General features: G+C 38.1%; 1 protein-coding gene across 3 annotated transcripts in view; it reads left to right on the top strand.

The window, feature by feature from the left end:
* The window catches only part of LOC106662861 (tRNA (adenine(58)-N(1))-methyltransferase catalytic subunit TRMT61A), a 53,698-nt gene extending 44,990 nt beyond the window's left edge, over positions 1-8,708 (top strand). For all 3 annotated transcript variants that reach the window (XM_014387271.2, XM_014387269.1, XM_014387270.2), the window contains exon 5: positions 8,542-8,708. In XM_014387271.2, coding sequence (XP_014242757.1) covers positions 8,542-8,679 — 138 coding nt within the window. In that variant the 3' untranslated portion in view covers positions 8,680-8,708. The remainder of the gene's footprint in view (positions 1-8,541) is intronic.
* Positions 8,709-14,058: the final 5,350 nt, after the last annotated feature.

Below are 14,058 nucleotides of genomic sequence, written 5' to 3'. Positions count from 1 at the left end.
AAAGTAAAAATAAAATAATAATAATTCAATAATCCTTTAATAAGTTGCAGTCGTGTTGGTAAATAAGTAAAAACTTGCACTATTTCGGTTTCGAACACAAATTAAAAAAGTTCATTCAAAATTTCCTTAAGTTATTTTATTTTTTTAATTATTCCACCTTATAAATCCGTCAACCGCGGTTTTTCCTTTCCTTCATCAATTTCTTCATCTTCGAAAAAAGTAATTAAAAATCAATTACACCACTAAAAAAGGATATTAAATGGAGTACGTTTTCTGAAATTTCCTGGTCTCTAGGTTTGAAAATAGTAGTTTAGGATCACTATAGTAAGTTTCTCAACTTTGAAAAAAAAATTTTTTTTTAATATTCCGGCTACTAAAACGCTTATTTCACCAACGTTTACAAGTTTAGTATTGGTCATATCTTATTGGAAATTTAATGAATGATATGAACGGATTTGTCCAAAATCTTTTAATTTTGGAGTTATCTTTGTTTATTTGAAGCAAGGTCGTGAAATCTTAAAAAATCAGAAAAAGGGAAATAACTACGTGACTGTCGAGATTCGGACCATAGTTGATTAAGATCTTTTGCGTCCATTTTGAATGTAGAATCTACTGGGAAAGTTTGTAACACGAGTAGCCGAACACCCTGTATAATGAAACGGAATTGAATTAAATTTATATATAGTGAAATATACGACTTATCCTCGTTGGTTTAGCCCCAGTTAAGACAAACGTGTAGGAATAGGTCGGATGAGGTTCCTCTAATCCCCTCTCGCTCGCTCAAAATGCACAATTAACCGTATCCCCTGGAGCCCTTCCATTTAACGAGCGATCATCGCTGTGTCAGCCGGCCCAACGGCGCATATTAGATAATTCCAAACTTGGCCCGGATCTCATGGGAACATAGTCCACCTTTTCTTCATCGCGGACTTGCCGAGCTGGAATTCGACTCAAACCAGTATTCGGCTTTCCATTAACATTCTGACTATTTCACCCCGATTAACCCAAATCGGTGTTTTTCATCCGCGGACTGAGTTGATAATTGAGGGATGTTATTAATTCATTATGCGCTTTTGGTACTGCATCAATGCAAAACGATGATTTCACCGACTTTGAAAATCATCTTAAGGCCTTAAGACGTTAATTAGAAAGATGATTGGCAAATATAGTTCGCTTTTATTAATTAACACCAGTGAAACTTTCAAATAATTTCAGTTAATGGATTAGACTGCCACGAAAGATAATAAGCTAATAAAGCTGACTTTTTTCTAGTTTACTTCGTTGCATTTCATAAGGTAACTAATCAGAAACGACTTGGCACAATGACAATTTCAACAAAATCATTTCTATTCATCTATGCAAATTCTCATTCGTTCTGATTTAAAATAACATGCTGATATTTTAATTAATATTTTTTGTATGTTTGCTCAATAAATAAACTTTAAAAAAGTGGTTAGAGCAGCGGCGTATTTAGCCGAAAGTCGTGGGTTCGAATCCCGCTCGTGACACTGACTTTTTTATCTCCACCAAGACGTTAGAAAGAATAATTAATTGATTGAAAGAAGTAACTTGGTCAATAGACTACGAAAACTTAAGTGGATTAATATTAAAACCAAAGTTGCTTATGCAAAATTTGCCTTATTTAAATAAGTTCACGCGAATCTAGCTTAACGTTATAAAGTGTATTTATGAGAAAGAATGAATTAAAAAAATCTTCTTATTAAGTCGTCAATTGCGTGATGGATTGCTGAGGATCTTGGGTGTTGAAATGAAAAAGTTAGTGTCACGAGCGGGATTCGAACCCACCCCCTTCGGTTTTATACGACGCTGCTCTACCACTTGAGCTGTCGTGACTTCGATCCACTCGGACACCAAGAATCCAATCCTGATTACACGACATTTGAAAAATAACAAAAAGGAGGATCGAAAGGTAGGTTGAGATGAGGAGTTGATGTCCGAGTGGATCGAAGTCACAGTAGCTCAAGTGGTAGAGTAGCGGCATATCTAGCCGAAGGTCGTGGGTTCGGATCCCGCTCGTGTCACTAACTTTTTCATATCAACCAAAACATTACATAAAAAAATTAAGTAAATAAAAAAAGGTTTTTATTTACTTAACAGGACAGTTAATCCAGCAGTAAATAGTTTGTGCTTGTGCACTATAAAAAGTAACATAAAGCTTATTTGTTATTATTATTCCCATCCCTTTGTTAAATAGATTATTGATTCGTTTAGCGTTGTTTTTAACATAGCACTTGTACAAAAACCACGAGATATCGTGATCGAAACATCTACGTCCCCTTTGTCTTCTCTTTTACGGTTTTTGTAAACTGAAGAATGATATGAATACGGTATTAGGTTCATTGCACGCTTTATTAATTTTTACCTTATGTTCAAGAGACGGCGTCCTTTTTTGTAGTAAATAATGACATATTCATTGACGGGATAAAGAACAGATTAATTAATATTTTAATGTATCTAATTGATCATATATTAGGTAATGGTGTAGCCTTGAGATCGTGACGAACTCTCTAAAGCACAAGCCGGCTCGTGTTTCCTGGCGCGCATGGTTAAGCAGCCTCTACATGCATTTGAACGATAGGACCAAGGAAGCGTATAGCGTGCGAGGACGCTAAGACTACGCCTACCTAGTCTCTCGAGATGCGTTAAGGGAGTTGCTGACTTGAGAGCGAACGGCGGGATCAGTGGCACACGCGAGTTAGGGTTTATATATATTTTTAATATATATACGGACGGGGGAGGGGCATAATCGTCGGAACTGCGGGGCAGCGTATTTTCGTTCCAAGTTCAAGCCCAGCTGCATGGGTAAGGACTGGCAGTGGCTGAGTGGTGAGACCATTGGCGGGTACAGAAGAGGCTGTGTTTCATTCGTGGCCGTGGACCGTATTATCTTCGAATTACCTCCCGACCTCGTGGAATCGGATTCCCGAGAGCGTATAGCCAGCGAGGAGCTATGACTAAGCTTCCGGCGTCCGTCGAATGCGTGAGGAATGGTGGACGGGGCGGGTGCTTGTCGGTGGCGGCCGTCTGAGCTGCCTTTACCGTAGGCATGGTCTCCTCTAGGGGGTGGTTAGAGATTCTACTAAAATCGAAACCGAGGCCGGAGCGATCCGGAGGTTTCGACGCTAGAGGAGCCCCTACATCCAGGAAGATAGAGTTGTCTTCTCTATCTAGGGAGTGCGTGGGAGACTTGGCCGAAGAATGGCGCGGCACTGGTTAAGTGCACAACGTTAACCCACCCCCTCGGAAGGGGCAAGCGGAGAAGTCAGCATGTCTATCGATTAGTCTGTAGATTTGTGGGCTTCTCCATCGAACCTCACGGAAGCAGCAGATTTTTCGTGCGCGGAGAGGTCCCTCTTAACTTGAGAATCTAAAACGTGTGTTAAGGCCAGATGCGCACGCTGAAGAACCTCAATGTTACACGACATTGCGACCCCAGTGGGAAAGGAATGATCATAACATTAGGGCTTACCAAACAGTTTAGCTAGCGGCCCCTTTCATTCAAGTAGTTAAATTTAGATTTTATAAATTAACCAGTCCATTCCTAATTAGGTGATGGAAGGGGATATCACTATGAAAACAAACATTTGATCGACATACTTAATTTTATATTCAACATCCGGAACACAAAAGCCAAATTGGAGTACGGAATCAAAGTTATGTAAAACTTGAGCCAATTTCAAATGTAATAATTTGAACATGAATGATTAATCAATTAATTGGAAGAGTGAGGTTTTTTTAGTTTGCACAATTTGGATATGTTGGTTTTAATTTTCGGTAGCTGGACATCCGGTATGTGACGGTAAACCGGGTGTAGGGTTTAGCTCTAGACATCTCGGTAGTTAGTTTTGGCGGTTGCTTAGATAGAAAATCCGGATTAGCACAGATAAGTTGTAGCAAATGGAAGAAGAACACACAGAAGTTTGAAATTTTTCGTTTTCCAGACAGATCCAAAAACGGGGATAAGTATAGGACTCGAAAGTATATTTCAAGGTGGAGTCTGAAGTAATGTCTATCAAACAGTCGTATTCACTTGAAGAAGACTGGGTGGCTTTGTCGAAACTGAAAACCCATTCATGGCCTTGCAGTATTGTATCTCCAATGGAAAGTAGTGGACATCCAAACTTTGAAGATGTTCAACAAGGATTATCCTTTAGGTTAGGATAAGCTAATCCTCAATTGCAGGCTCGGCAGCTAGTGGGAGCTGAGACAGAAAAGGGCGAGGAAGGACCTCCAACTCCCTCTCTCTCTCTCTCTCTCTCTCTCTCTCTCTCTCTCTCTCTCTCTCTCTCTCTCTCTCTGTCTCACTCTCTCTCTCTCTCTGTCTCACTCTCTCACTCTCTCTCTCACTCTCACTCTCTTTCTGTCTCACTCTCTCTCTCTCTCTCTCTCACTCTCTCTCTCTCTCTCTCTCACTCTCACTCTCACTCTCACTCTCACTCTCACTCTCACTCATCGTCACAGATCTCTTTATGTTATTTCATTTTCTTAATCTTAAGATTATTGTTTTAATTTATTTGGGTCATGTCTCGATTTTTGTTTTCTGTAATTAATTTGTTTGAGTTTGTGGCACGGATATTTTTTCACACTCGTGAGTGACACGAGTTGCTTAGTGTTAAAGGGATCCATGCAAAGATCGTGATAACAATCTATCAACGGGCTAAACAAGCTCCAGTTTGTTTTCTTAAAAAAAAAAAAATCATTTAACACAGGAATTCATTTCACCTCTTCCTTCTCAACAGATGCAATCCAAAACTGGATTTTTCTTTTGAAGGCGCGAACTTTGTCGTTAGCATCGAAAGTTGTGATACTCTTCCCTTGCAAAAAAAGACTCATCTCATTCATTTTCATAAAACTTTCTGATAAATACGACAGTATGCATTTCCATTTCTCATCATTGAAAACGTTGGCCAATTTGACATTGGGCTCCATCAACAGAGATAAGAGTTCAGAACGTAATTCGTGTAATCGTGAAAGTGCTTTCCCACGAAACAACCATCTTACTTCTGTATGATGAACCAGGGAATGATTAAAGCTTTCCATATCGCCACTCAGTATTGTGAAAAGTCTGGACTTCAACGGCCGCGACTTGATATAATTAACCGAAAAACTTTCTTTAAAGAGGCATTTGGTTCATAGCTTAAGCATGTCATGTGGAAAACACAATGTCTGCTGTTGCAATCCTTCGATTTATCTTTTATTTCACCGATGATATTTTATTTAAACCAATCATCATCGATCACCTACGGGAGATGGTTGACTATCCCGAAGTCCTGCAAAGTTTCGTCAGTGTTGATAACCATGTTTGCGGTTGTTGGTCCAATTTTACGGATTGAGAAGGGAAAGCGGGATGCGTTTGAAATACGCTCCTCTAAGCCACGAGAAAATTACAGGGTGCCGACTAAAGGTCTCCCTTTTGCAATCTTTCAAGGATGAGTCGAGAAAGGTATAATGATAGAATACTGCCATATTTAACGGACCTAAACTAATGAAATTCGACTAATTTACATTGTACTCGACAATCCGAGACGATTTGAAATTTTTTAGGCACATATAATATATAAAGGATTATGCTGAACGGTTTTTTTATTATAATTTACTTGGTATTTATAACTATAGATATTGTGTTAAGTGAATATTTTCATATGTGTTGAATTTGTCATTTAAATCTGTTGTAGTAAACATTGCCCAATGACACACACACACACACACAGAGAGAGAGAGAGAGAGAGAGAGAGAGAGAGAGAGAGAGAGAGATCACAATGAAACTTTTCAATCTTCACTCACTGAGGAGGTCTCGGGGCCACTAGTGGTNAGAGAGAGAGAGAGAGAGAGAGAGAGAGAGAGAGAGAGAGAGAGAGAGAGAGAGAGAGAGATCACAATGAAACTTTTCAATCTTCACTCACTGAGGAGGTCTCGGGGCCACTTTTGGTTCATTCGTCTTGATGGAATTTCTGGTAGGATTGGATGAGGTCATGTACAAACGGTATGTGTAGGTCGTTATTGGTAGTGAAATTTAAAATATAAAAAGGAGCATTGATAATATTAATTTATAAATATGCTTCCGCGATAGGCGACGAAAATAACCACTATTCTATTTTTGTTTTACTTTATTTTTACACTATTTCATCTTTTCCATAATGCATTTTGTGTCGTTTTTTGTGAATGTGGGTGTGTGCACATACAACACATACATAGACAAACAGACAGACAGTGAATTTATGGTTTTGATCCAGCCCAAAGTATTGGAATAAATCGCAAGTTTTGTGTGGAAATCGTGATTGGACGCTTTTTTTTTAACAAAGGATACATCTTTATGCACTTTGATTAGTGACGTACAGTAGCATTGGTGACTCATTCATTAATGGCCTAATCGGATATTGCGGTCGCCAGCATGTTTTTTAAAAAAATTTTTGGTGTTTTTAATGAAGTGACGATGAAAAGTGAATTGTTATTGATTTGCCGGTTCGTAAGTTTTCTCGAGTGGAATGCGTTGTATGTAAATGCGTCGCATAAATATGTCCTGTTCAACATAGATCCACGTTAATTTAGTTTTAAATTAGGAGTGTGCAGTTATAATCGGATTTTCGATGTCCCCATTTATTTTCGTATGAGAGTCGTACGTCTACTCACGAAGATCATCTTTTTAGAAAATACTTTCTATCGTCATAACTTAAAAAACATTACTGGATGTGTTTATAGAACAATACATATAGCTTAATAAAAAAGAAAATTTTACCGGACATATTGCTGTGGAAACAATGATGAAAATATTCAATTCAGTAGGGAGTATTTCTTCCTCATCCATTGATCACCGCTTGCATTCGACATCAATTTTATGAGGTCTTGCACGTAATGATATGGAATATATTCATACTACTCCAACAGCGCCATTCTTAATTCCTGAAAATTCTCTGGCATCACTGGGCGACTTTATACCTTGTTTACTCGTTTCAACATTGTCCTCTTAAATGTTATCTTAAGAAGATGGACAAAGCTGAGGCGGCTCTGTGAGGAGGAACCAGTGACATCGGCACATTTCCTTTGTGAATGTAAATCGTCAGCCCGTTTACGATACAGCCACTTCGGCAGGGCAGTTCTCACGCCAAGGGAGATCCACGAAGAGGCATCAAGGAAAGTGCTCAGTTTTATAACGATAGCCCACTTTTGAAGGTATGGCTACAAGCCATAGGGGTTCCACCGTAGGGAAAAACCGTTTTCTGCATCAACCCCCCTAGCCCTTAGAAAAACCTTGCCCCTAAGGTGTTTGATAGGGTTTAAATCGGGACTTCATGCTGGCCACTCCTAACATTGAATTGAAGCCCGTTCCAGGTAGTCACTAACGATGAACGATCCAGGATATATGTGGGCCTTGCATTGTCATGCATAAAAATAAAACAATCGCCAAGTTGAGTATAAGGATCTTCTTCTAATAACACATCTTCAGTGTTATGGAACCCTCGATGAAGTTCAAGTTTCTGCGACCTTCCATAGGAATGTCTAACCAAACCATAACACCACCATCTCCATACCTTATCCGGAGTGAAAATGTTACGGGGATATATTGCTCTCCATTTATTCTCCAAACTCTCTCTCAGCCGTCAGAAGACCTCAAACAAAACATTGACTTATCCGAAACAAGATTTTAGTACAATCTTGCTGGGACCAATTGATGAGAGTCGTTGCGAAATTTAACAGCTGTTCTGTGCCATGTCAGAAGTTCTGGACCAATGGCAGGCCTTCTCGTAGTAATCCATCCTCTGAAAGACTTAGCTTTGCAGTACATAAACTGGAATACCTGAAGCGAATAAATGCATATGGCCGCATTTGATGGTTTTCCACACGTGGTTTTCGTACCTGGTTATATTTATTAACGTGAGTATTGAGTATGTGTGGGTTAGTTGTGGCGGAATATTGAGTACTCCAAAGACCCACTAAACTAGGTTAGGATTTTTCTTTGCGTGTTTTGTGTATTGAATGAATGTATTTATTAGCGTGAGTGTTGATTATGTGGGTCGTGGAGCACCTCACAGAACCACTAAACTAGGTAAGTTTTAGGTTAGGTGTGTTTAGAGAAAAAGGGAGGGGCACGGACATAATATTCATACCCCAGGAGCTCCCGAATTTTTAGCTGTATAAATGTGACTTTATTTATTAGCGTGAGGACCTTCCGCGGAATATAGAGGACCTGAAACATACCAAACTAAAGTTAGGCTAAGTTTGAATGCGTGGGGTATGCATCAGTTGTTGAGCCTTTTCCACCACGTGGGGGTAAATACGAGTAGAAATCAAGTTCCAGACGTACCATCAATAAGTTCGCGAGGCCTCCTACGGAGAAAAAACTAAATAGAAACCTACATGTGGAGTTTCAATCTTCATTAGACAATGACCTCCATGAAGATTGAAACTCCACATAGATTATCTGCAGGTCGATCACACACACACACACACACACACACACANATATATAAAGAAATTTGGATTCACATTAAAGTTTTAAAAATTTTTTTGTTTTTGTTTCAGGAAGACGACCGGCCCGAGGATAATAAGCAACATACCTTGATATCAACAAGTTATTCACAGACAATGCCAGGACACACCGGGTTTTTGACATTCGCTTCTTTCCCTCCCAAATGGGCGGTGGGAAAATTTCTAATTTAAATTATACAAATAAAGAAGATATATATTTTTTCCGTGTTATTTGTTACATTACACTAATTATTTCTATCGGAGACAACAATCAGGAAGGTTTGTCTTCATTTAAGATAAATGTTGTCAGTGATAAATCTCTCTATTAAACAGGGACGGAAGGTTAGTAGCTAAATGTCATCCCTAAACTGTAAATATCCTACTTGAGTAACAGAGTATTTCAAGGGTTCACGACATCTGGTGAAGTCTGAGAGAGAACAAAGGAATTACAAAGATCTTATTGTTCATAAAAATTGTTTCACTTTTTCTTGGCAATAATGGTACGAAAAGGGAATCGTCAATTAATTTTTAAGGAGAAAATAGAAACCGAGAAAAGATTCAAAAACTAACTTTGGTAAGCTGCCTTTTTAAAATTTATACTTGTTTCATTGTTTTAACACGCCTGAAGGCACTCTCAACACGACACGTAGTAATGACTCATCTACACAGAAAAAAAAAACTTTGAGCCCTGAAGATGATCTAAAAAAAGGCCGAAACGTTCCCTGTTATTCTGACTTTCAGCCTTTCTGGACTCTTGTCTCCCACGAGTACCAAAGTTCATTTTGATTTGTTTGTTACAAACGATTTAGTTATATTATTGATATTGCACTAACCGTGTAGTTATTGGGTTTTGATAAAGAATCGCTACATGCAATTAGGAACGCCTTTAAGCCGGGAACACACTTACCCGATGCCACGCTACCCGATGCTACCCGCCGCCTTGCCACGTTTTGGTGGGGTGTGCACATCTATCCGACGCAAGTACACAGCGTTTATCACAATAAACACTATCACAATCGCAACGCTTTTATTCTTAATGCAATGATTCGATTCTCGGCGACAAATGAAATGGCTCGTGACAAAACAAAAATAAATAAAAAGAATTAATTAAATACAATATCGCTTACAGAATAAAAACACACCTGAAGTCCCACAGACTAACATTCTTAGTTAAACTATAATAAGCTAATTTTAAAAAAAATGCCATGTTGAGTTCCACATAGAATCTGCTATGTGAAGAACCCGTATTTGTGAGATTTTCACGTGGGTCTGCTGAGGTCAGGATGATGAGTCTGTCCATGAAGGGTGATGAACCTATATTTGATCGTGTTCAATCGTTCTGGTCCGCCATCTATGTATTATTTTATTATTTAAGGACAAGACTGACCCAACAACCGTACCATTCTGATTAAGAATCACACATATTTAGCACTATTAAAAATATATTTGAACTTAATTTATTCAGTACGTTTTATTTTAAATCTGATGATTGAAACGTGTTATGGCTATTGAAATCCTGTGTTATGGCTGACGTAAGTTCGAAAAATAGAAAAAGTGCAACTTTTTTTGTAAGAAAGTTATTCACATTGCCATCTGGTACACCGAACTATATATTACATTTACAGACCAACATGGATTTAATTTTGGTGTAAAAAAACTTAAGCCAAGAACACACTTACCCGATGCTACGCCATGCGACGCTACCCGATGCTACCCGCCGCCTTGCCACGTTTTGGTGGGGTGTGCACATCTATCCGACGCAAGTACACGTCGCGTACAGTCCACAGCGTTTATCACAATAATCACTATCACAATCGCAACGCTTTTATTCTTAATGCACTATTTTGAGCAAAACTTTGTAATAAATTGTTAGTTAAATTTTATGAGCACAACCATCTAATGAATTGTTTGTTAAACTTAATTGTTTTAAATAAAGTTACTCCTAACCATCATAATTAAACAATGTTTATAAAAACTTATGAATTTGGTTTACATTAAAATAACATGTTGTAATTAATATAACGACAAAATTACTTGTACTGAGTTTGAAATAAACTACAAAAAATATGAGTGTCCTGTGTTCTGATGCTACCCGACGAAAATGGTGTAATTTACGAGCAAAACTATGAAATAAAATGTTAATTAAATTTTATGAGCAAAACCGTGTAATAAATTCTTCCAATGGTCCAATAAATTGTTAGTTAAATTCATCATATCAAAAAATCGTATTCCGGTGTTTTGATTAATTTTCTACCAAACCATTAAAATTATTTTTTTTAAATAAAAACTAATTAATTTTTAATGACAGTTAATTTGGTTTATATTAAATTAAATATGTTGTAATTAATATAACGACAATAATACATGTAGTTTGAATAAAAATATGAGTGTCCGGTTCTTTTGTCTTCGACTGTCCTCCATGCGGCACGACGAAAATCTGGACAGAGGGTATCGCAGAGCGTCGGGTAGGTTAGCGTGGCATAGCATCGGGTAGATGTGCACGGGGGTAATGCAACCTTATGGAAAATCGGAGTTTGGATTTGCGTCGGGTAGCATCGGGTAGATGTGCACGGGGGTAATGCAACCTTATGGAAAATCGGAGTTTGGATTTGCGTCGGGTAGCGTCGCATGGCGTAGCATCGGGTAAGTGTGTTCCTGGCTTAACCGTTGTGGTAAATCACTGGATACAGCTAGAAAAGAATTGGTGGTACTGGGCAAAGATAATCAATATATAAAAATACTATTATGTTTCTCAAAGAGAAGTTTTAATTTAACTAAGCTCCATGAGTCTGTTATGTTTTCCGAAGAAAAAATTTCGTTGAATAGATTCAACAGTGTGTCCATGTGGTAGGGAGATATTTACAACATTCATTGGGGAGTCAATCTCTGGCTATCGCAGCTAATATAAGTACAATTTTTTTTTTTAAATTAATATTTTTGTAGACATAAACGTTATAATTTTTTATTAGAAATCTTGATATACACATCGAAATTGAAATGTTAATATGTAATACCTTTAATCTTGAAAAAAGTATTCTTTCTATCTGAGCCTGGAGAGATTATAAATTCACTCGTCTGTTTATTAGTTTTAAGATGAGGAAAATAAACGAGGTTTTTTTTTAAACTATAACTTTTGAAATCGTAAAACATGAGTGGGCTTATTAAGGAAACATTATTGGCGGTGCCATAAGTCACCGGCCGACGGTTAGGGATGTGAAGAATGAAGTAAGGTCGGGAGAGATGAGAAAATAAAGAGCTCTCGGAGCGTGTGCCTTGTAACGACTTCCCCACATTCCTCCTGAGGTGAAGAACTTTCAACACGCAGCTCATGGATTGTAAATCCAGTTGTGACAGTTTGACAATGCTTGCTCACTGATTTATTAAACATTAGGGGGGGTGTGCGAGGTGACTTACCGAAGGAAATAGCCATTTCCCACGCTCGGGTCAAACGACCGACATAACCTTCATTAATGGTCAAAACTTGGGTGGCAAATTGCACAAGCACCTGTCAACAAGTTATTTTGAACTGTGAACAGAATTAGTTTTCTATATTTTCTAATAATTCTTCACTGTATGAATTTTTCAACCGTCGGTTATCAATTTACGGCAATTTATTAGTTTTCTTGTTTTCTTCTTAAGGAATAGTTTATATAATTACAATATTATATTAATCCATATATGTATTTAGTAGTTATAATTGGCCGTACAAATTATTTTAATTAATTGTACTTTTAATCTAAAGTCTTGGTTGAAGTGAAAATGCAAGTGGCACGAGCGAGATTCGATCCCATGAACTTCGTCTAAGCCGGCTAGCCGAAGGTCGTGGGTTCGACTCCCGCTCTTGACACTGACTTTTTTATCTCAACCAATACCTTAAATAAAGATTAATTTTAAAAGATATTGCCTAGCATTTGTTGCGTATTTTTATTTATTTTCCATCTCTCTGGCTGTAGTAATTTTTATCAGACTAAGTGATGGAGGATGGGATTAAAGATGCCATCGCCCGACCTCTTTGTAATAAGTGAAAAATACATGTGCACAATGAGAAAATGTGTCAGTTTATTATTCAGTTGTAACTTCTGAATACATTTAGGGTGGAAATGGCCGTGGTTAAATCTAGCTCGAGAATGTTAACAAAGGTGCTGCCTGGACGAGTCGTTTAAGGTACCAATCTTGATCGGTCGACGGGGAACGAAGTACTTAGACAGCTAAGTCATATATCTAGGCGAGAAAAATTCAGTTACGGTACAATATATTTTTTTTTTGTTTACAATGGATACCAGAAACTGGAGGAGTTCCCTCCTGAGCACTGCAGCTGTACAACTTAATGTATTTTATCCCTGGCTCCATTTTTGGGGGCTCGCAACACAAGTGTGAATTTGAGCCGGTGTGCCGGTGTTCTTCCATCGAAGAAACTCATTTTTGAAGGAGGTTGGGTTCTAAGCCGGCTAGCCTAAGGTGTGGGTTCGAATCCCGCTCTTGACACTGACTTTTTTTTTATCTCAAACAATACCTTATATAAAGATTAATTTTAAAAGATATGGCCTAGCATTTGATATTTTTATTTATTTTCCATCTCTCTGGCTGTAGTAATTTTTATCAGACTAAGTGATGGAGGATGGGATTAAAGATGCCATCGCCCGACCCCTTTGTAATAAGTGAAAAATACATGTGCACAATGAGAAAATGTGACAGTTTATTATTCAGTTGTAACTTCTGCATACATTTAGGGTGGAAATGGCCGTGGTTAAATCTAGCTTCAGAATGTTATCAATGGTGCTGCCTGGACGAGTCGATTAAGGTACCAACCTTGATCGGTCGACGGGGAACGAAGTACATAGTGATATATCTAGGCGAGAAAAATTCAGTTACGGTACAATATCTTTTTTTTTTTCAATGGATACCAGAAAGTGGAGGAGCTCCCTCCTGAGCACTGCAGCTGTACAACTTCTTGTACTTTATCCCTGGCTCCATTTTTTGGGGGCTCGCAACACAAGTGTGAATTTGAGCCGGTGTGCCGGTGTTCTTCCATCGAAGAAACTCATTTTTGAAGGAGGTTGGGACCAAATTCAGGGTCGCTGAGATCTGATCCCGCTCTTTCCATTGATGTGTGCTGTCAATTTCTTTCCCCTTAGGCGTCAGAAAAAGTCCAGAGGCGACGGTGGGGATCGAACCCACGACCGCGGGATCTACTAGGCGAGAGTCTGACGCCTTAACCACTCGACTACCGCGGCCCCCTCTTTAATGTCTTTGGTATTTGCAAAAAGAAATTGGGGTTCAATTGACAGTTATATTTATTCAGTTTATTGTAAAATTTTTCAATATTGCCAGAAGGGCGATCAATTCGTAATTCGATCCGTTAAATATTCAGTTACATTGATTTGAACAATATTAAATTTGTCTTTTCTGTTTTAAAAAGTGTTCCATTTAAGAATGTATAAGAATTATATCAGATGTCTCGATCAGTTAGTTTTGTTGGATAAAGGGGCAAATTTAATTGTACAAACTAATGCTTTAACAAATTTCTATTGATTTTTCATTGTTTACAGATTTCTTTACAATTTTACAATT

Source organism: Cimex lectularius, unplaced genomic scaffold (genome assembly GCF_000648675.2).
Source record: "Cimex lectularius strain Harlan isolate CLEC.00 unplaced genomic scaffold, Clec_2.1 scaffold84, whole genome shotgun sequence".
Lineage (NCBI taxonomy): Eukaryota > Metazoa > Arthropoda > Insecta > Hemiptera > Cimicidae > Cimex > Cimex lectularius.
The sequence above is the reverse complement of the archived record's forward strand: the minus strand, read 5'-3'. Positions and strand labels throughout refer to the sequence as shown.